General features: G+C 47.1%; 1 protein-coding gene across 1 annotated transcript in view; it reads right to left on the bottom strand.

Moving 5' to 3' along the window:
- Window positions 1-24,583, bottom strand: part of LOC147668304 (talin-2-like) — a 1,432,932-nt gene that overhangs the window by 133,887 nt on the left and 1,274,462 nt on the right. The window contains exons 52-53 of the mRNA XM_086948621.1: window positions 9,059-9,184; window positions 3,500-3,616 (exon numbers count right to left, since the gene is read on the bottom strand). Of these exons, the coding sequence (XP_086804747.1) occupies window positions 3,500-3,616; window positions 9,059-9,184 (243 nt within the window). The remainder of the gene's footprint in view (window positions 1-3,499; window positions 3,617-9,058; window positions 9,185-24,583) is intronic.

The raw sequence follows: 24,583 nt of genomic DNA, 5'->3' as shown, positions 1-24,583 counted from the left end.
AGTCCTGACAACCACTATAGGGAGCTCGAGGCTGAGGACCTCGGCTGCCCTCCTCACCAACACAGCATAGGAAGCTCCCTCCTCCGTATCCACGGTACGGGGAGTAAGCAAGCCAGAGTCGTGGGACGTGTCCAGACCACTGGCATAACCCAGGTTCATTCGCCAGTACGGTCCCTCAAGCTTATCAATTAAAGGGTCCAGCGGCTCCTCCCAGTCCTCTTTCTCACCTTCTGGCTCAAAAGGAATGCCAGGAATGAAAACAGGGACGAAAATCCCTTTCGGTGTCTGAACCCACGTTGGTCTGGCTCGGTCTCCACTTTGGGGAAAAGGATGGGATCGGCAATGACTCAGCGCATGGTCGATCACGGGAGAGTCGTTGTCGGGATCGATGTTGGGAAAGGTCGAGTGAGTTCGACCAGTGTCAATCTGGATCCAGTCCTGGATCCACGGGAGCCCACCGGCATTGAAGTTCCAGCGCCCCAACCGACTACGCAGGGCCAGCGGAGCCTGGCTGCCCAAAGATTTGGGTAGAAGATGCTCTGGCTTGCGGAAAGGCAGGGAGGCGTGAATCCATCTCAGAAGTAGGTGCTGGAGACGGAGCCTTTGAGCAACAATGCTCGGGATCCTGCGTTGTGTCGGCCGATCAACGGCGAGAAGTCGTAGAACGCCTATTTTTTTCCGACTTCTTGTGTTTTACTGATTTACCTGAAGACCTCCCCGACGACTGTGAGTACGAGGAGTGTGGACCCCACAACCGTTCAACGCCTTCCCCTCGAATGAGAATGGAAGCGTTGCGGAGCAGAGCACCAGGCCTCCAGCAGCTTTTTGGGACCACTTCCGCAAAGCCTTCGGGTTTATGGCCTGGCACTCGGAGCACAACTTTGGGTCGTGATGGTGCTCTAGACACCAAAGGCACACGATATGCGGATCCATCACGGACACCGCTCAATGACAGGAGTGTTCAGTCTTGGAGCCGGTCCGACGTTGGAACATCCCTCGAAGCACCAAGAGTTCGATACTCGAAAAAGAAGTCGACAAAAGAAACTAGGCAAAAAACGGTTGAATAGCCCTCTCTGGATCTGCGCTTAGTTTGGCGTGAAAAAAAAAAGAAATGACGTGATTGCGCATGGGCGGTTACTATGTAGGTCCCACAACGTCATGGCAACGTCATCCCGACGTCCATGACGGACACAGAGCCGATAGATGCCACCTAACGACGTGACGGGGTACTGCTGAAGAAAAAAAATCTCCGGATCCAGACTGACACCTGGGGGAAATTCTATGGTAAGGAATTTACAACTAATAGTCTCAATCGATGTCCCATTGGATGTAGATTTTCTGGTATTAACTCCAATGGTACAGTATTTTGGTAAAATATATTAGGACAAAATAATTTTTTAGACTTCTTTTGGTTCCGATATTCTGATATCATACTGCCTAAGTGAAATCCACCAATCCCTTGTTATTTTGAATTGTCCATCGAGAGAAGTCTAATTCTATTTGTCTATTATATCTGAAACTAAGAATTGGAATAAAGAAAACAGATCTTTTTTGCTAAAAAACAATCTGTCAAAAGGTTACATATTGTTATCAAGAAAGTTGATGTGCACACTCCCCCCACACGGACCGTTATTCTCTCTATTGTACCACACCTTGGTCCCAGGAATACTGGATTACAGCTTTTCTTTGAATCGTAAAAAGTTAGATAGCATCAGAAACATTGCACAATCACTTGATATATGCATTGATTCTGCCCAATGATCGTTCGATAGTACTTCTGCAGGAGCTGCACACTGTAAACTTAAAACAGAGCAAACGGTTCAAATAAAAAAAGAGGGAATTAAGTGCCCCACCTCCGTTAGCATAACATTGACATACTTGTCAACCCAACCAATTCAAACTGTAAGCTATTCCTTCTGTGAGACACTTCTGCCTATGGAATAAAAAGAGATATCTTACAGCTTTCTTCCCCAAACTGTAGACATGCAGAACTTCATGTGCATGTGACATACAAAACAAAAAAGCAAATGGATCAGGTCTTGGTCCTCTCTGACCCGGTCATACTGGACTACCGTCTAATAGAGTTTGCTCAGAGGCCTGTAGTGTCAGAGTTGAACTTCACCACAGGCGAAGGTTGTTGCTAAGATGGCTCTTGCTGTCCTACAGGTTACTACCCAGCCTGCGCTGCTGGATTTACTGAGCAAGATTTTGGTTTGTGCTGTTCAGCATATCTTGAGGCAACTGAGAACTCAGCATTTCTGATGAAAGAGGAGAGGTCTGTGGATGGCGCTCTGCTGCCTTTGGTCAGAGGTTCAGCTCCCCGGCTCTTATGAGCTCAGACAATATAGGCGTTAGAGCAGCAGCAGCATGTCTGAAGTCAGGTAAGCCTTTCAGAAAATTATTTGACTGTTAGTGTGTACGACTCAGTACAGAGTAAGTGCGACCACTGGCATCTAGGTATCAGGGTAGGGGTCTCCTCAGGCTTTCCAACAATGCTAAGCTGAGCTATTCACCATACTACACTCCTCCCAGTCACCAACTTTACTGCAGGCTAATATCAAACATCAAAAGGAACATGTCTTAGTGTAAGTGTTAGAGAAGGGGAGCTAGACAGGGAATACAAAAGGCAAGGGAATGTACACATATATTATGCATGTAATTCTTTAGAGTCCTCTCATAACATTGATTAGATATCTAAGAATAATTTGATGCTAGACAAATGTAGGGGGTTACTAAGGGTAACTATCAGGGCCACAGTCTTTCCATGAGAAATGTATCCGTGCTGACAACCCAGCCACTTCATTCACAAGTCGCCTTTGGTCACCCAAAAAATGTATCACCCAATAAGAGCACACTTTTAAATAACTTACGTTCAAAATCTGAACACGTATTTCGTAAAAAGACTCGATAATCTAAAAGCCTCAACGTAAGAAGGCACCTAGCAAACGTCTTTAAATTATGATATTCAACCAATCACAACGGTCCTTTGGGACACTTCCTGGGAATTTGAAGCAAGTTTAAACTATTCCATGTTAAATAAAGGCAGGTGGGAATACTCTCATTAGTTATCTTATTTTAAACTTTCTATCATGGTAAAAGGCCCTTAACTGTAAGTGACAGTTTTAAGAACATATGTAGACCCATCTCTCGCTGACATATTGTCAGTCTAGTGTTATAGCAGGGAAAGGACTGGATTGACTACTTTGAGCTATAATAAAAAAAAGTCCTCATTATTAAGTATGTGGTTCATGCTTTTGCAGTGATATTACAAGCACAATAAAATAGTGCAATGTAAATCTGCATTCAACTGCAGAAAGCTCATGATACAAACAGCATAGCCGGTTATAAGAAATAAACAGTACAAATTGTCTAGTATTTACTGTATGTGTGCATGTGTTACTAGACCATATAGAAGCACAAAGTGAAACCTAGTAGCTTTTATAAATCTTGCTCATTTTATTTATGTACTTGGAAAACTGCCATGCACTTAGCCACTTACCGTTAGCTCCTGCTTGATGTGCTCAATCGTGGCTTCGAGTGCTCTTGTTCCTCGAGTGGCTTCGTCTTCCACAGCTTTTACGGTCTTCAGGAGAGACGTGACATTTGTAACCATGACCTGAAAGCAAGAATCAATGAACACTAATGAGAATGCGAATCCCATGTGCACTGTAAGACAATCCAGGCACACTGGACAGCTTCTATTGATCTCTCCCTGGCACCGCACTGCATTATGGACTAGCACTGACTGTTAAAACACAGAGCAGCGAAGCTCCTTATACCACAGAACATAGCAGGCGGACAATCAAACCAGAGTTGAATATCGCAGTTACAACACGACTGAAAAAGATCAGAATAATGTTTCTAAATTCCAAAGTAGCACTGAAAAAATAGGTACATTTAATCACCATCATGGAAGAATCCCATCTTTAAATGCATTATTATTGTATCAGATATTAAATCAGAACTGGGCTGAATAACATTCAGCATTAGAAGATGCACTAGTTGCAGCAGAGAATTGGGAGACTTTTAGCAAGGAACACTGTCCTAACCAAGGAGATAGAGAACAACAATCAAACTGCAAGGTGCATACGCCCTGTGACAGGAGCAGAGAGCCTTGTAAACAGTGCACAGGTGAGGGAGACCATGATCTTTGTTATGTTGATCCTTGTCATGATGAAAAGGACACCCAAATGCCTTATAAGCAACTGCCAGCAAGGACTACCCAGTCGTCTTTCAAAAGACAGATGAACTCTGACTGCAAAGCTACAGAAGTGGAAACCAGCTCTCCCACTTTCAGTCCTAACAAGGCCCATCTGCAGTGCCGTGGGGTGCACAGGTATCTAGCTCAAAGTCCTCTGTCACCACAAACTATTGGGTTATAAGACCAAGATATTTTTAAAATCCCCATAATGGAACTTGAACTAATCAACAGCCAACGTTATCACTTGACGACCATTCAAAAGGGTGAAGCGTGGAGATGCTGGCAGTTTAGGGCCCCGGACTGTGGAACACACTTAATCCAGCCCTAAAGTCAAAATCAAACCACATCCGGGCAAGGAAATGCCTGAAAATTGAACTGATTCAGGCCACAGTTACATTTTCTCTTCACAAGCAATTAAGGAATATAAGATCAGGGACTGAGCACCAGTTGGACTATTCCTAGGAACTACATTTTTCCTAGATTAGGTGCTGAGAAGGAGACTCATAACTCTGCATCTAGGCAATCAACTTAGTGTTCCCTCCCAGATTGTTATTGGTAGCTTTTCAATTTGAGGAACCCTGCCTTCACTCAGTCACTATGAAGTGAAAACCTAAATATCACCTTCACTAGATCTATAGGAGTATTTTCTACCCTCTAAGTTCCGCTGCGATTCTTGCTAACCTCCTTTCCAACGTGACAGGCAGCGCTATCATGCAGTGAAGCGAAGAATCCAATGAATTTGTTAGCACCGTATGCGATGTGCTCATAACCTTTGTGACAATGCAGCCTTCTAAATCCTGCTGCCTCACACACAGTGATTTGCTACTGAAGGCAATACACAATGTTAGGCTCTGAGCCAGCCATAATAAACAACTTACTGTGCTCATTATCTAAAACAACACAAAAAACTGCTCAATAACTAAGATTAATTTAAGAATTAGAGTTGACATTTAAAATCTTCACAAAGCCATTAAACACTTGTTTGTAATTTTTACAAAATGACTGAATCCCTTGAAGCATTCAAGCAGCATTAAATGGGCCCAACTACCAGAATAATACTCGGAGCAATAGCTAATCAAGATTATACATTTCTTAAAATGTACTCTGCCACCAAAAGGCAATGGTGGAAACCTTTTAAAATTTCACCCGAAATAAACAAACATGCCCCAATGAAAGGGTGTAACTGTGTCCAGAGTGTAAATGGAAAAACCTGTGCACCACCTCTCAGATGCTCACATATTTCAGGACATCAAACAACCTTGACCCTAAAAATAGGACTGCAATATCTGCAGTGGAAAGGCTCATTGGCAGTGGTCATGTCATTTGCAGGCTGCTACCAGAAGAACCTTAAACAATATCCCACCTGTCGTAGAGCCTTATTTAGGTTACTTGGTCATAACTGGCAAACTTGTTACACTGCAGATCACTAGGGTCAATATCCTACGAATCAAGATGGCAAAAGCCATGTGGTTGTCAGAATGAGTACTACAAAGTGCTTAATGTGTACTAAGAAAAAGTTGATGCTCTCAAAGTGAATTGCTAGAAGTCAGGTGCCAGTACTGCCAAATGTCACTGGTGCCGAATACTAAGTGGGTTTTATCCCCCTCTCTCTCCCATTTCACCTTGAGCACAGTATAAAAAGGATGTTTTACTATTTCAAACCTTTGAGCATAGATAAGACATGTTGTTTGATGCCTTGATTTGTACTGCATCTGTTCTTTGAAAAATCTTGAAAAAACTACAAATCAATACTAAGTGAATCTAATGATCACATTTATATGTGTGTTGTGTGTTTTTTGTAAATATATACATAACTGTTCTAGCTGGCGCGACCACATTGCATGATACTGGATAACTGGAATAATCACAGTACGGCGAAGGACTCATTTGCTGACTGAATATTGGAGGTAAAAGTGTCTCAACAGTGACTATCCCATATAGCTCTTGAAGGACTATATGCATCGTGCACTGCCGAAACACAGTATCAGCTCTGGTCATGTTAGTTTTGACCATTGACATAAACATCCGCTGGACACAATGCTCCATTCTGGAATTTGATTTCACTGCTAGCAAATGACATTCAAAGACAGCAAACAGCAAGTAAACTGCACAGTGGGAATACCAACTAAAAATGAACACAACGACCACCTCTTGGAGGTGCCATAAACAGAGTCAAAATTAGTTAGCCAGAAATGGCTCAGAAGCAGATGGTAGGGACAAAGCTGACTATAGGAGACACTGTATACTAGCATCATCCATTTTGTATAATGAATCCTAAGCAACTCAAGCAAGCAAGATATCAGACCACCCTGACAAATCCACCCTTTCCTGCACCAGAAGCATTTAGCTGCCCCAGAGTGTAATATTATAATTTCTTAGGTTTATTTGGTAAATAGCACGGAAATTGGTCTTTCCCACAAAGCCGATCCAGTGTTGACAGAAAATTAAAAATGCTTCAGCACGAACTGTAGTGTAAGCAGATACATTCACATGCATTTACATCCACAGCCAACTTCACTGGCTCCCTTAGAGCACAAATGCATTCCGGTCAAATGCTCCGTACTGCTGGTTATCAGGTGACAACTATGGAAGGATCGAACATCCTCAACTATGGAACCCACACGTGCTAAAAAACACATTTCATAAAAAAGACACAGCCTTTTCTGCATCGTTTATCAGTGAACCTTCACACTAGCATTTCTTCAGCCAGGGAATCACAGAACATTACAGATACCTCTAAACAAGGTATAACTGCCTATTATTGATCACTTATTAGGAGTAAAATCAGATATGTAAAGAAGGTGAAGGCGTAACCGCTTCACTGAGATAAGAGGTGCCTAAATGAGGTATCAATTGCTGCAAATATAGGATTTGGAAATAGCTTTAGGAGAAGCAACAGCTTACTTTGTCGGCCTAGCAAAAGTGGAAATTGAAGTACAAAGATATTACCAACTATGCCAGGTTGTGGAAACCTCTGCCCAGTCACCAGGGTTGCAATAGTTTCATCTGCTCAATGAACCAGTGAGCAACCTGTTGAAGCATTTCAAAATCAGGGCCCTTAAGCACTGCTAAATGAACCAATATTCCGGAAGTCATGGAAAATGTTGCTTAAGGATGCCAGAGAGAATGCACTTTCAGGACCAAAACCAGCAGCATTATGCCAGCAGACTAAGAAGAAAGGCAGAAACATACCCCCTTAAGGCATAATTTGAGGGACAGTAAGCAAATCCAATTATTAATGTCAGGCCCAGTGCACCAACTCCCCATTAAAACAGGAACAACACTGACGTTTTTTGTCATTCTCCAGTTGCTTCAGCTTCTTGTTTCTTCCAGTTATTGGATCTACATATGGATCGTGACAATACCGGCTAAACCAAGATAAATCGGACAATTAGCCTTCTGATGAATGTGCTTTAACACTCTGAGGATGGTAACATTTCGAAAAGATTTTTCCCTCTTTTGATTCGCGTTCGGGGACTGTTCGTGAAGTAGGCCTTCAAATCAGATAACAAACACAGACGTTTTACATAAGTAACAGTCATAATATGGTTTCATGGCCAACGTACTATGCGGGTCGGCAAGGAGCTTTCTAAATCAAAATGTTTTTAGAAAAGTTACATCGAGCGAAGAACTGTCTATAGAAACAGAATACATTTGTTAAAATTCAGAAGAGATCAATGTGCATCCAAATTCCCTAAATGTAGTGATGTAGAGAAGAGAAGAGTAACTGGCGTTCACATATGAAAGAAGCAACAGTTTAATACACAGATAAGTCACATGCTTTGATGCCAACAACATTAGTGTAGAACTTGACCTCTCCTGAGCACCATGGGCCCAAGTATGATGTTTCCTGCATCCCCCGTGGACCACCAATGAACATTTATTTGTTGTTCAGTACAGGAACAAGATCTTCCCAAAAGGCCAAAACAACCGTTCTAGCATATACTACTATTTGGTAGCATTGATGGGGTCACTAGCATCATCAGCAACGAGTTTCTCTAACATCCTGCAACAGAAGGCAATATATTCTCCATGGTCATCTTACAGGCGAACAATAGCGCTGATGCTTCTTATCGAGGTATTACATTGCAGAAAACAGACAGTTGCCGTGGATACACACATTTACATGAGAATGCTCATTTTGTAGCTTCAGAGAATTAAAGGAAAACTCCGAATACTGCTATGATCTAGAGGCACATGAAAAGTGACCTAATCAGGCAAAAAACATATTTCATGCATCACAAATTGTAAACCCAGATAGTTACTTTTGTAATTTGCATTGCATTGTTTATAAAAGTATGTGATGGGGCACTTGAAAGAAGATGCTTCCACCGTTTCTTTCAAAGTAAGGGGCAGGTGTTTTTGGTTTGAAGGCTTGATCTAACATTCGTACTTTTTACAATGAAAAAATATTTTTTTTGCTGAATTGTAGAAGGTTAGCTCGTATTTATTACATCAAAATCTGAGTGAAAATACAGTACTGTAAAATATTGGTTGTGATTTACAGACATTGTGGAGACGTGTCAAACACAGTAACATTCTCCTGCATCAAATATGTACAGAGAGCCAATAATTAACAGCTAATGTGCTTTGTTTGGAGGAGCATTGGGTTACTTAATGACAAAAAACAATCTTCGCACATGTAACTGAAGGTATACATGCACTCTATACATTTGTATTTGTATTTGTATTTGTATTTGGTATTTGTAGAGCGCGACTATCGCTCCGGAAGGAGCATCCTGGCGCTAACTAGATAGTTTGCATACAATTACATTTACATTTACAATTACATTTACAGAGGCAGGGTTAGATGGTGGCCATGACATATTCGTCATGAAACTATGCACCCATACACACCTTGGCTGCACTTTTGAGCTGGTACATGGATGGGTCGTCAGCTGGTTTTCCAGCAGCGCACTTCGTTGCCCCAATTAGGTCGCCGAGGGCCTTGGCCACATCCTTAATGGCATTGATCAACACAACCTGGAAGAGGCAATTTTCAGATTACTGTACACAATCCTGGAAACAGAAACGTCTGCAAGATTAAAGATGTGTGCATAAACTACTACTATGATACATAATAATATAGAATTTAGACAGGTCATCTTGCTTTGTCTTGCTTAACACTTGCCTGTGGATATTAAAACACAAGGCTGCTGTATGCGTTGGGGAAACAATCTGGAAAGTCAACTGGGTCAGTCAGGCAACAAAAAACCCCAAACTAAACAAACAGTAACAGCACCTGCCTGCTTCTTCTAAACACGAACAAAGTACAAACTATTCAACGATTCAGCTGCCAAAAGAAAGATACACAGCTAATAAAATTATATCGCAATGCAAACCCAAAGAGATGTGCCAAATGACAAGATAAGCAGAATCATGAGATGTCCTACAGCAAAGACAACTCATCAGTACAGTTTTTAAAGCAAAAGTAAAAACTAATAGTCAGGGGCGCGTGCTAAATACAAGTTTAATCTTTCTACATTATTATTAGAGCCCATACCTCAGTCCTTTTCTCTCTAGTTATACCTAATGCGAGAGAGGGAAATGGAGAGCAAGTCGACTGCAGGAAAGTAAATGTGCCAGAACTTGAGTCTTTCTATTTGTTATTACGATAAATTGCCCCCTTCTTCAGGGTTATAGGTAGAGCAAAAATCAAGTATAAGCAGAAGGGCACGACAACCTTACTAATATCTGCGCTGTAACCACACAGGTTTTTTAACGCGGCTTGGTCAAAGAGCTAACTAGCAGAGAACCATGACGTAGAACAAATGGCTGCCCTTGCAGATGTCAACCAAGGAGAGACAAGGCAGAAAAGCAATACATGTCACAATGGACCAGGCGATGTGTCGAGTCAGACAGGAAACGACTAAAGTAACAACTATCAAGAATGCAGGCAATCACACAACAAGCAAATAATATCTTAGAGGAGCGCTCTCCAGGACAGGGTTCATCATAGGTCAAAGTTCAGAAGGTCCTAAAGTTCTTAATCCTAGCCCAGTAAAAGTTAAAAGTAATCAAGAGCTTTGGGTGGAATAATAAAAAAAAAAAAAGTTAAAGAACATTTGTAAGAGGTGTGGACTTGGTAAAAAAGCATTGAGTCTAATGTCTGTGGACTAAAATCCTAAACTTGATGAATTCCTAAATATAAATATCAAGATATTTTTAAACCATGGATGTCTAACATTCAGTTTCTACAACTGTGTTCTCAGACGTCTGATCCCATAAGTCACCACCCCATGTTTTTTTTCAAATTGACGAAAAGATACAATCTGGAAGACAAAGAGAGGATTTTCAGACATTCACCGCAATGCACAGGAGTGGATATATTTATGGGGTATGGTAGTAGTCTGCAAGTGTGAAAATGATGAGGGGAAGAGGTGGCATTAGACAGTACACTAAGAAGGGGAGTAGGTTGCTGGTATTTAACTTTTACTCTTTGGCTCTCCGGTTCACACTTTTATTTTGTCTCCTTTTCCCCCAAAGGGCACTGGGGGCAACTCTTATTCATCCAGAGTAAAATATAAGGGACGAATGGTACTAGAATAGAAGCCCTACATAGCATGTGTCAAATTAAATTTACAAAACTAAACAACATTATGTTGTGTTATAAAGTATTTATAAAGCGCAGATTTCACTCCGAGGAGCATCATGGCGCTAAGCAGATCACTGATGTACAATAAAATTAGATCAACTTTAAGTAACTGCTATTTGAATCAAGCAATCCTTTATTCAACTGTTTTATGTGATGCTTCTGGACTATAGAGTATTAAGGCACTTCATATAGAACAAGAAATGACATTTAAATAGTGAAAAACAATGGTGTATACACCTCTTAGGAATCACTTAAGCACAGTTCTCTTGGTTGCATTCCAAACAGTGCTGTGTGTACTAGGCCAAAGCTCCACTGACTAGACTTTTAGAACACATCCAGCTCAGACCATGACCAATATTATTGGTCATTAGGAAAGCCCCAGTACCACAAGCCTCTTAGAAGGAACCAGAGATAGTCCAATGTGTGCTACTTTCATGCATAATGAAATAGAACGTGTGTTGTCCTTTCTCTTAAGTACAAGATTGTTTTCGTCACGAAGAGAAGACGAAAAGGGACTCAGGGCTTAGAAGACAGTCTTCGGCTGCAGCATGTTGACGGTGAGGAGAAAAAACTGCTGGGGATCAAAGGTTGTGCACCCAGAGAGCCTATGAAGTACCTCAAATGCAGAGCGCGAGCCCTCACAGATTGGTCCGTGCAATGGGACCTGCTAGACGCATGGCGCAGCCATAATCCAGACACCAGGGCCTACTCTTTCCACTCAGGGGCACACGACCTGCATGTACGCCTAGATAGGTACATGGTATCCAGAGACCTGCTACCGACGATACGAGACACGCAATACATGGGCCGCACGCACTCGGACCATAATCCACACTTCATGACGCTCGCCTGGGAACAGCCGCAGCCACCAATCCCCACCTGGCGACTACAGCCAGACCTTTTGCTTGACGGCACATTCAGAACCTCGATAGGGGCACAAACGGCACAACACTTCGAAGATAACAACAACACTGCCTCCACACCCCAGATAGAGTGGGACGCGTTCAAAGTGGTCCTGAGGGGGCTATGCCTCGGAACCCAGGCACACACACGTCGACAGCTGGAAGCAGACCTGCGACGGATAGAAAGGGAACTGCTGCACAAAGAACAAGAGGCGACGGGAGGGGATGACACGGAACTGCTTGAGGCTAGGACGGAACACGACAGACTGATAGGCAGGCTAAAACAGGTCAATTTCACTGCGCATTCAGCACGCACACACCGCTACGGCGACAAACCGGGCAAATTACTGGCCTGGCTGATAAGGCGAGAAGACCGCTCCGCCCCAGTCACGGCCATAAGTCCTACTGCGGACACCGTGGTCTACACCCAGGCGGGCATACATGCAGCCTTCGTGGCGCATTATAAGATACTATACCAGTCGCAAATGGCTAACCCGCAGCCGGACATCCAGGCATACCTGGAGGAACTCACACTTCCCGCCCCGACTGATGACCAACGAGATGAGCTCGGAGCCCAGTTGGTAGCGGAGGAATTACGTGAGGCCATATTCGCCCTCTCTAACGGGAAGACCCCAGGTCCGGACGGACTGCCTGCAGAATACTACAAAGCATATCATGACATCCTGATCCCCGAGCTGCTCAGAACGTACTCGGCAGCTCTAGACGACTCATCCTTACCAACATCCATGAATGACGCCATACTGGTATCGCTTCTCAAACCAAATAGGGACGGGATGCTCCTCGGGTCATATAGGCCGTTAGCCCTGCTCAATACGGACTACAAAATCCTGGCATCAGCACTGGCGCGTAGACTAGCGGCCTTGGTACCGGCCCTGGTACACAAAGACCAGAACGGGTTTGTCCCAACGAGAAGCACCTCCCAGAACATCCGGAGACTGTTCCGGGTGCAGGAATACGCAGCCCGGACGTGGCCGAGATCGGGTTGCCTGGTGTTGGACCTGGAGAAAGCGTTCGACTCTGTCGAGTGGCCCTATTTATCGGCAGTGCTACGTAAGTTTGACCTGGGTGATGACTTTCTGGAGCTGGTCGGCCTGCTATATGGGAAACCGGAGGTGAGGGTACGCACTGGCAAACTGGTCTCAGAGTCCATAAAGGTTAGAAGAGGCACCAGACAAGGTTGCCCACTTTCCCCATTACTATTCGCCCTGGCGATTGAACCACTGGCTGAACGGCTGCGCACCTGCGGAGCACGATGGGGTATCCCGCTAGCAGATGGCACGCATACAGTGTCACTATATGCAGACGACTTGCTCTTATACATCAAGGACCTTGAGGACGTGCCGCCGGAACTGTCGGACATATTCCGCACTTTCGAATCGATGTCCGGCCTCAAAGTTAATTGGGCCAAGTCGGGGGCATATTCATTCACCCCCGATGTACCGGACCCGGCACTCCACATAAATAATGAACGACTGCCGTGGTACCAAACCACGTTTAAGTACCTGGGCATTCATATATACAGGACGCCCCCAGACATCTTAGACGGCAACCTGACACGGGCCATAACATCTGTACGAACGCAGGTCGCCTTCTGGAAAACTCTCCCCATCAATGTACCAAGCAGGGTAACCTTAACGAAAATGATAATTCTCCCCAGGCTCCTGTATTACTTTGCCAACCTCCCACTCTATATCCCGGTCCGCATATTCAGGGAGCTGGAATCCATGCTCAGAGATCTGATCTGGAACACAGGCAGGCCAAGAGTTGCGCTGACAAAACTCTACAACCCGGTCACGGAGGGCGGCGCAGCGGTCCCGAACCTAGAGCTCTATTACCTTGCAGCACAAGTGCAATGGGTGGTAGCCTGGATCTCGGGCAGGAATCTAGAGGACACGGCTACGGCCACAGACGCCCTTTCCCAACTGCAGGTACTCACCCTATTTCACCCGCTGACGAGCCCTAGGAAGCACCCGCAACTACATGTGGCTGTGGCCACGAAATGTTACGACAGATGCTTACGCCTCACTAGAACCACCATACCGTACGCGCCAGCGTTACCACTCCTGGGCACCCCCAAGGCCACGTCGGTCGTGACAGAGGCGGCACTGACACAGTGGACCCACGCAGGCATAGAAACCATGGCAGATTTGTACGCAGATGGCGCTTTACTCTCCTTCGAGGCACTGACTGCTGACACGGGGCTGCCCGCGGGACAATTTCTGCAACATGCCTCAATACTGCGGACACTTACGCGGAAATGGGGGAACATCGCTGACGAACCGCCCACACACCAGCTAGTACAGTGCATGCACGTGATGGGCAACGGGACGCATGTGGTGCACTGGCTGACACAGGCGCTACTCTCGCACACCCAACACACATTGCAACCTCTCCGGGACAAATGGGCGGCGGACAGAGGGAAGGAATGGACGGACAAGGAGTGGGTGACGATACTCTTAGGCCCCCGCAACGTTCCCCGTAATGCACGTTTCAAACAGATCCAATTCTATGTTCTACACCGCGCATATCTATCCCCGGACAAGATAAACCTGTACTTCCCGGGCACGGGAGCCAAATGCCCGAGGTGTGGCACGGAGGGAGCGGATCTCCTCCACATGCTGTGGCACTGTCCCCAGCTTCGAGCATACTGGCACTCGATACACACGCTACTGAAACGATGCACGGCAATGCCGATCCCGCTCTCGTGGGAGGCATGCCTCCTGGGCCTCTTCCATAGGACCAAACTGAACAGAGTGCCTTCCCGATTCTGGGACCTTGGCCTCATCACAGCCAAAAGACTCATCACGAGGCATTGGAAACGGGCGGCACCACCAGCGGCGGAACACTGGCGCGCTTCACTAGATAACTGGGCGAAAGCGGAAAGCATAACATTACATAATGAGGAGACGGCGGGATTGCGTAAGTACCCCATAGCGGTGCTCTGGGACGATATGATCCGCTCCTCCCACACTGGACCCCAGGCACCAGACACCCCTGAGAGACAGACACCCCCGGATGTGGAACATAGCGATGACCAACCCACTCCAGGTGCCGCAGACGACAGACACAACGCCCATGCACCGGACCCCTAGGTACCCCCCCCTCTTCTCTCCCCCCACCCCCGGCTCAGCTGACATGCCAGGATGGCTGACGCCCCCCTGCATCGCCAACATACCTCCCACACATGCGAGATCAGACACGAGCCTGCTGAAACACTGCTACCGGACCCTCCCCCCCCTCCCTCCTCGCCCCCCCCCGACCATAGGCCCCACCGGCTGTTACACTGCACGCCCCGCGACCCCAAGTTTGACACTCACACCCCGTTACGCTTTTATTGAAGTTGCTTGAATGGCAGGACGCAATGACCAAGACAGCATGATCGTACACTGTTAGAATGCTGACATTCTCGACGAAATGTTGTGATATACTCTGCTGACTGCTCCATGATCTGTGTATGCATTACCTTGACTATTGAATCTCCATACCTTGAGACTCTGTATGGAACATGCTTGTATTCTTTTTTCCTCCTTTGCACTGAATAAAAGACATATTTAAAAAAAAAAAAAAAAATGAAGTACCTCAAATGCATACCTAAAAAGAGATGGTAACTGACATCAAAGGTTTGGGTGTATTGAAGGAAAGATTCCCCAACAGACGACCCTTATTACACCATGAAAAAAGTTCCATAATCTCCTGCAAGATAGGGGACAGGATTGGCTGAGAATGCCTTTGTTATCCCAATGAAAAGCAGGATGCAACTCTTATCTTTCACATTTTCACACCACATGCCCCAGGCGCTGACACTACCACAGTGAAAGAAGGTTTGGTGGAAAAGCGCATTATCTTGTTTGATGAAGGACCAGGACCCTTTTCCTAGGGCATCCACCCCGTCGTATTCAGCACTGCTGTGATTCGGGAACTTGCAGGTTTTCATAGAAGATTACTTTTTGTCATTCCCAAATGGACTAAACTGGAAGAGTAAATGAACAAGGACGGCAATAGCTGCTTTCCTCTAAATAAAGATTCAAGGCGAAGGATAACATCTTGCACTGCCAGTCAACCTCTCGTGTGTGGAGACCGCGCCGGGATCTTAAAGTATGCATCATTCAGATTCATAACGCACAGTCTATTGCCAACATGGAATCGTGTCAGGTGGTTGCCCAGAGTTACCATCTTAAAAGGCTCTTTGAGGAGGAAGAGGCAGTTTCTGGTTCCTGAAACCTTAATTCAGGCTGTGCACCATATATTATGGTGGCAAGTTTCGCAGTTTTACTGCATCATATGAGTCTGGAGCGAATGTGGAAAGACATTATAGAATAACACATACCTTTAATATTCTCATTATGGCAACCCACCCTCCTTCAGGTGCAGCACCTCCTTGGAAAAGGATTACATTACTAAGAAATCAATATAAATGTTACCCTGCAAGATTCTGTTTATAGCGTGTGTATTATACATTCACATGCTTTCTGGAGCCATCTAGAGTTGAACTCGGACATTGCAAGTTTTCTTCGAAGAAGCTTTGAGTCACAAGATGTAGAGGGACTTCCTCCTTTGTCCTCAATGCACATGGGCACAGACACCAACCCTTAGATCGCTTTTCGCAAAGAGGGTGAGAATAGAGTGGAGCGCAAGAGTAAATATGTGCCCTGTGCACTGTAGTAAGGTAAGTGAAGTATTGTGATCATTAAAAACATGTGCCATCATTGCCATCATCTGGGGAAGGGTGTTACATGCACATCTACAGCACTACATACTACGAACACATGCTTATAGGGCAAGTAACATTTTCCCTTTGTAGTATACATGGCTGTAGATATACTTGCTTTGAAGTGACTGAACAAGTATCCTCCTCCCAGCGGTGGATCAGGCAGGTGTTGAAATAAAGTTCTTAACACAGTTTGACCAGTCATAGCTTGCTGACATACTGTTATGTCCACACAGTTCTCTTTTGTAAATGTGCGCGGTGTTGAGATTTTGCTGCCTTTCACATATCACCTAAGTAGTTGTAAAAGAATGCCATAATAGCCTCCTTCTCACATGTACAGCGCACCCTAGGAGGCTCAGAGTGCACTCTCCTATTTTTAGAGCAACAAGAGTGAATACATCTTACAATCCATCTTGCAATGCCTGCTTCAGAGATTTGTTGACCTTTGTATGGTCTAGCATGAGCAACTAAGAGTTGGCTTATCTAACAGAAAGACTTTAACCTATAATTCCTTTATACTATGGAGTGCCTGTTTAACATCTAGTGTGTGCAAGTCTCACTTAATAAGAGAAACAGATTGTGGAAAGAAAAGGGAGAGGTCAATAGTCTGATTCAACTAGAAAGGAGAAACAACTTTAGGTAAGAACTAGGGATTGGTAAGAACGAACAGCCAGTCCATATGTACTTCAATGAATGGCTCATGAACAGTGAGTGCTTGTAACTCATTAATACACCCAACAAAAGTTAGTTACAAGAAAAGGTATTTTTCATTAAAGGAACTTAGATTCTAATTAATGGAAAGGTTCAATAGGTGGTCCCAGCATCTAGTGAGAGCCGCATTTATGTTCCAAGCAGATCAAATGGGTGTTCTAAGGGGTATGATGGTTTTAAGACCCTACATAAAACCTTTGACTACAGGAATTCTAAAAAGGGATGAGCATTTGCAATGCTGCATGTATGGGGCTACCGCAGCTAAGTGAAGACTTATAGTATATGTTAGCCTTGTCTTCTACAGAAGTACGAAGTAGGAAATTATATCCTATGCCTTTACCCTACAGGGATCCCAGTAAATTACAAGGCAGTAAAGGACAACATGCTTCTACTTGGCATTGTAGCATGCACGAGTGGCAAGTGTACGCACTTCACACAATATAACTATACACTTGTCTGGGAGGTTTAAAAAATAAGCTGTCTACCCCTTGAAGGTGTTCTTCTAAGAGCTGCATGTTGTGACAAATCACCCAGGGCCACATCTGTTGTACCAGGGTGTATAGTAGAAGGGAGTGGGTGTCTTCTTGTTTTTGTATGTACTACATTGCTGTTTTATATGTACAGGTAAATAGCTAGTGACTCCATACTGTTGACGTGCCTGCTCTGCTGAAAAGGCGACCAAATGCCTTTCTCAGTTATGTCACCAAGATGTGTACCCTAGCCTATGAGCCATCCATCTTTGTTAATGTCAATGCTAATGGTCACGTGCCTAGTAAAAAATTGTTGCAGTTTCACCAATTCAGAGAGCCCTGAGTGCTGACCTTTAACAACACCAGATCTTCCAACCGACCCTCCGCTTGAACCATTGACTGGCAAGGCACTGCTTTAAGAGTTGCATGAGTAATCTGGCTTAGAGTACAACTGCTATGCAAAATGCCATCATTCTAAGCTGCTTCATTACAGTTCTTACTGTTCGTGGGTGTGCAGATTGAAGAAGAGGCAGCAACTGTTGAAATGTCATCACCCTATGCTTGTTACGGTATGCCTTCACCATGACCTCGCATAGGACCTCGCATAGGACTGACCCTCAAAACGGTTAGATCTGCTGATTTTGTAGGCAGGATATCTTTGCGTATGCTGAAAACGCAAGGTGGCGTCGAAAACTGAGTGCTGGGGGGGAGGAGCTTCGCGGGCGACCAAGATGGCCGCGTGAGCTCGGAGCTCCGAGGACCTCCTGATCCTCTGCATTGATCCTGCCACCTATCCTGTCCCACGACGGTGGGAATCATCTGCTGAGTCGATGCTGAAGCGGCGCCCGGTCTCAGACTGAAAATCCGAGCTTCCTGGACCGACTTATGCCGTCGTGAAGCTGATGGGCACTACCCACGCCATTGACTAGCATCGCTGCGACTGAGAAGTGGCCTACCTTGGGACACCCCGTGCGGGCCCGCTACACTCGCTGGACCATCTGGCCCGAGCGGTCTTCTTTATAACTTTCCTCTTGTCGTGCCTGGGGCGCTCATCGTGGTATCTCTTGTACCGCCTGGAGGTGTTATTGGTGGCCTGCCCCTCCCCTGGACTGTCCTGTCCTCGCAGTTCAACATGGCGGGCAGAGGGGACCCGGACAAAGGGAAGCCTCCGAGGGTCAGCAGGAAGCTGGCCCAGTCTCAATCTACTATCCCGGAACGATTCTCTCACTCAAAGGGATCGCCGACTATGACGGCCCGCACTAAAGACTTGCTGCGGGATGTGTCCCCTGAAGATCCTGAAATTACACTCCGGGATGTGATGGGGGCCATTGCTGGTGTGAAGGCTGAGATGCATAGCCTACACGAGGCACTGTCCAGCAAAGTGGATACCCTTAAGATCGAACTCAATCTCATCAGGGCCGATCTCGGCAAGACAAATGAGAGGGTGAAGTCGCTGGACATCAAAACGTCGAGTTTGACTAACGACATGTCGGATGTGCAGACTGAGGTCTGGGACCTGAAGGCGGCTAATGGGTTGCTTGCACGCCGGCTTGACGAATTCGAGGGACGGGCCCGGCGCCAGAACGTCCGCATTACGGGTGTGCCGGAGAGGGCCGAGGAAGAGTCAGTGGAACTATTCGTGGAAGATCTGGTGGTTAAGAACTTGGCACCGGGAGGATTGAGCAAGTTTTTCTCAGTCGAGAGGGCGCACAGGATTCCAGGTGGCCCGCCAAAGTCGGGTGCATCCCCTCGCCCCATCATTGCGAGACTGTTTAACTATCGGGACCGAGACGCCATTTTGCAGGCATCGAGGAGCGCTGGCCCGTTACGATTTCAGAATGCAGACATTAACTTCTTCCCTGACTTCACACAGGCTGTCCAGAAACGCCGGCAAAGTTTCAATTGTGTGAAGCGGCGGCTTAGGGAGATGGGGATGCGCTACTCCATGCTTTATCCTGCAAAACTCCGAATCGAGCATGGCAACCGGACAATGTTTTTTGACCTTCCAGATGCGGCAGGGGACTAGTTGGACACTTTGCCTCAACATCGGACCGGACCAGAGGATCAGACGGAAGATGCGGCAGGCGGTCCAGGTTCCCAGGAATGAACTTTTTGCCTGTGACTTTTGTCTGGGGGGCTGCGGCGGTTGGCATCGGCCTTGACCATTGTTTCTTTTTTCTTGCTGCTCCTGAATTTCTTGATAAGGAGGGTGACGGGGGGGGATAGGATGTCTCTTTTCTCCTCTGGGGGCTTCATGTAGGTTAGTTTTGGGGGCGACAGGCACACTGCTAGTTGGGGTGGCTTCTAGTCTAATGCAGGGGTGCAGGGTGGGGGGCGGTTGGGGCGAATTTTTACTGTTTGTTCCGTTTTTTCTACTCTCTTCACGGCTGGGAATTTATTGTGGTGCTATTGATTTGCTGGCGGCATTCCGGGGGGGATTGTCGGGGTGGGACGTCTCTGATGATGGGGGGTAAATCATTGAATTTGTTGAGTTGGAACGTCAATGGGTTGGGGGACCGTATTAAACGTGGTGTTGTTATACAATTGCTTAAACGCTGTGCTCCAGATGTCGTTCTTCTACAGGAAACTCATCTTGTTGGTAACACTTGTAAGGCTCTGAACAGGAGAGGGTTTAAAATGGTTGCTCATTCCGGGTTCTCTACGGGGTCCCGAGGGGTGGGCATCATGGTGCGCATGTCCCCTGGAGGTGGAGTCTATGCTGGTTGATGATAGGGGTCGATACGTGGCTGTGGTGTGCAGGTGGGAGGGGCGCACTTTGGTATTGGTTTCGGTTTATGTCCCTCCGGGGCTACAAACATCCACTTTCCAAGACATTGGTGACGCCATTTTGGGTCTCCCGGAGGGGCTGCTGATTCTGGGTGGGGACTTCAATTCTGTGGTTTCGGATGACTTGGATCGTTTCCCGTCCAGAGATCTTCGTAATGCACAGCTGTGGCTCCCGGATTTTATTACCACCATGGGCATGGTTGATTGTTGGCGACTCCTGCACCCCGCCCAGCGACAATACACATTCCATTCAGGGGCTCATGGTAGTCTTTCCCGTATCGACTATGTCCTGACCCCCGCGGCCCAAGCGCAGTCGGTTTCTAGTGCTCGTCTTATGGCCAGGGGTATTTCTGACCATTCCCCGGTTTGGGTGTCTTTCGACTTTGGTGTACCGGCGACGTCCAGGGTGGCGCCTGTTAACCCATGGTATTTTCGTAATCCCAAGACCCGTGACCTCCTAGCAAAGTCCATTGAACTGTACTTTGCTGAAAACTCGGGCTCAGTTACCTCGGCCGTCTCTCTTTGGGAGGCCTTCAAGACTGTTCTTAGAGGAGAGGCCTTCTCCTTGATAGCCGAGGCGCGTAGGAGGCGGGATGAGGACTTGGTGCGGCTGGAGTCGGACATTGCTGACCTAAACTCCCAGTTGGCCCAGGGACCGACTCCGGATTTGCTCCACGCTCTTGCCCTGAAGCAGTCGGAGTATGGGGCCACTGCTACTGATGCGGCCAAGGCGATGGGCAGGGAACAGCAGGGCAGGATTTACGACGCCGGAGACAAGGCGGGTAAGCTCCTTGCCTGGCTGGATAAGAAGGAACTGGCATCCCGAGTTGTACCAGAAATCCGGGGCGACGACGGCCTGGTCGTCACTGACCCCACTGCTATTGCCGAGGTGTTTGCAGACTACTTTGAGACGGTCTACACGCCTGTCTCTACCCTATCTGAATCAGACTCGGCTACCTTTCTGGAGGGGATCGAGCTCCCTTGTTTGTCTGACGCTGAGCGCGAGGATATGGACCGTGGCTTGTCGGTGGATGAGGTGGCCCTGGCGATCAGATCACTGCGCTCAGGGAAAGCACCGGGACCCAACGGTATCCCGGTGGAGTTGTACAAGCTCAAGGCGGACACAGTCGCCGCACCCCTGAGAGATATGTTCCTGGCGGCTCAGGAGACCGGAGAGCTCCCGCTCGACCAACGTTTGGCCACTATTGTGGTCATCCACAAGGAAGGGAAGCCTCGAGACCTATGTCGGTCGTACCGCCCTATCTCCCTGTTGAATGCTGAGCCTAAAATTCTGGCGAAGCTACTAGCCAATCGGCTTGTGGGAGTGATTGCTGACCTGGTTCACCCGGACCAGTCTGGTTTCATCCCGCACCGGAACACGGCCCTTAATCTCCGTAGGCTTCACGCGGTTATGGCGCGAGCTCGCACGCTCACAGAACCGACGGTGCTTGCTTCGCGTGACGCGACGATGGCGTTCTACTCGCTTGAGTGGAACTACCTCTGGGCAGTGCTTGCTAAATTCGGGTTTGGGCCTGACTACATTAGGATCCGACTCCTCTATTCTTCCCCGATGGCCAACGTGACGGTGAACGGTCGTCTGTTGGCCTCATTTGCCTTGCGCAGAGGTACCAGACAGGGCTGCCCGCTGTCGCCGCTCCTATTTGCCCTAGCGCTTGAGCCGCTGGCCGCTTCGATCCGTACACATCCTGACATTAAGGGCATCAAATGGTCGCCGGGCTTTGAGGATCGCGTCTCGCTTTATGCAGACGACATTCTTCTCTATCTTACCTCTCCCTGCCGGTCCTTGATCATGGCATTCGACGCACTGAGTACTTTTGGTGGTTACTCGGGCCTGGTCATTAATTGGTCCAAGTCCTACCTCTACGTTCTGAGTGGTGACACTCCGCGTCTCCCTCGAGGCTGCGCTATACAGATTTCGCAACAGGGATTCAAGTACTTGGGCATCTATATTTCAAAGGATGCCCGTACTCGTTACACTAAGAACTTACTCCCCCCTCTGGCGCGGCTGCAGCGAGACGTGGAGGGCTGGAAGAGATTGCCGCTGTCCCTGTTGGGTCGGGCGGCGTTGTTTAAAATGATGTCCCTGCCGCGGTTCCTTTACGCGCTCCAGAACACACAAGACCCAGTGCCGTCCAAGTATTTCGGAGAGGTTGAGAGCCTGCAGCGTGCCTTATTGTGGGACGGTAGGCCGCGGATCTCTATTTCTAAGCTGACAATACCGTGGTACGACGGGGGCATTGCTTTGCCTGACATACGTCGCTATTACTGGGCGTCTCAGTTGGCGGCAGTCAACCACGGTTTCTACGGACCGGTGGTTAACCCGGGATATGCCATGGATCGCTGGCTCATGAATGACGGGATGTATTATAGAGCACTGTACTCTAGGTCTCTGGATCGGAAACTAACTGGACCCACTAGGACGGCGGTGCATCTGTGGAGGGCGGTGTCTAAGACTTTGGGTTGGCAGGGTAGACTCACCATGGCTACTCCCCTATACGACTCTGACCTGCTGGGGAACTTGTGGCACTCCAAGGGGTTTGACCGGTGGGATCTCATTGGCATCTCTAAGGTTGCAGATATGTTGACCAGGGGGGAAATTAAATTGTTTGCTGCACTGCAGGCCGAGTTCCAATTGGAGGCAACGGAATACTTTCGTTATGCACAGCTGCGACATGCACTCACATTTTCTATGCCTGTGGGGGAGAAAGTGCCTGAATCGTCTCCGCTGGAAGATAGGGTGCCGGATAGCGCCATCTCCCTGACATATAAAAAGCTAATTAATGTACGGATGGACCTGCTGGTGAAACTGAGAGACCTTTGGGTGAATGACGGGATTGAGATGGATGATGAGGAATGGCAGTCTGCGGTCTCTTCCCCCAAGGAGGTGGCCATCTCAGCTAGGCTGAGACTTGTCCAGTTGAAGGTGCTCCATAGGGTCTACATCAAAGGTCCAAGACTGATTCATATGGGACACTCTCAGGATGGGCTATGTAGGAGAGGTTGTGGCGTACTGGCCACCTTCATGCACATACTTTGGGAGTGTCCGGTAGTTGCCCCCTACTGGAAGCGGGTGCATGCGGTAATGAGAGTTGTGACTGGTGTGACCCTTCATGCGGAGGCCCGGCGCTGCCTGCTGAACGTGTGGGGCCCGACTGATTACAATGTGGCCCAGACCCGTTGGGTCACCCTGGGTAATATGATAGCCAAGAGAGACATTGCTCAGAAATGGGGTGCTTTGACCCCCCCCACCGTTAGCCTGTGGAAGACCAACATGGACTGGTGCATGCTCCGGGAAAAGACTGTCTACATGGCCCGGGGTAAGCCCAGAATGTGGGGGTTGGTATGGAGTGCTTGGAACTCGTATAGGGGAGACATTTGTGCACCCCCTGAGATGGCTCGGCCGGAGGTCCGCCTCTCCCCGTAATTCCCCCTCCCCCTGAGTTCCAAATGGTGTATCCTGATTCTTTGCTCCCCGTCCACGTATTTGTCATACATACTGCTGCTTATATAGTGTATCGACCCCGCCCCTCCCCGTGATATGTACCTACAACATCCTTGTGTTCCTCAGCCTTGTTACTTTTTATTCTTTCTTTCTCTTTGTTTCTTCCTTCCTCTCTCTCTCCACTCTTCTTTTCTTGATTCTGTTGGTTCCTATTGTTATTTCAGAAGTTTATATCGTAAAATTAAACCTGCCTACTCCTGTGCTTCGTTTTTGTACATGTTTCCGATTTGAGATACAATGCTGCCTGGCCTCCGGGATGTATGGCTGAATAGCGGTGTACTTTGTTTTGATAAATAAAGGTTTTCCAAAAACAAAAAAAAAACAAAAAAAAACTGAGTGCTGTCTGAGTGAGTGCAAGACGAACAAGTGACTTACCTTTGGTAACAATGTATCTGGTAGAGACATAGTCCAGCTGCAGATTCCTTAACTTGAAATATTCCCCAGATGTCAGACTGGGCTGGAAACTTTTGCGCAGCAGCACCTCTGCGCGCCGGGGTGCGGCGCCATAGGACTCGGCCCCGACGGCGTCCATGGACGTGAAGTCAGCGGAGCCTTATATGCCCCGCCCCGGCGTGCCAACATCAGTTTTCGTCAGAAGAATTTTCCGGGTCAGAACGCGAAGCCACCACCAAAAACTGTGAAATATGGGAACAGTGTGCAGAAAA

The sequence above is a fragment of the Lissotriton vulgaris genome, unplaced genomic scaffold (genome assembly GCF_964263255.1).
Source record: "Lissotriton vulgaris unplaced genomic scaffold, aLisVul1.2 SCAFFOLD_325, whole genome shotgun sequence".
NCBI classification, from domain to species: Eukaryota; Metazoa; Chordata; class Amphibia; order Caudata; family Salamandridae; genus Lissotriton; species Lissotriton vulgaris.
This window is presented reverse-complemented; position numbering and strand designations above follow the sequence as displayed.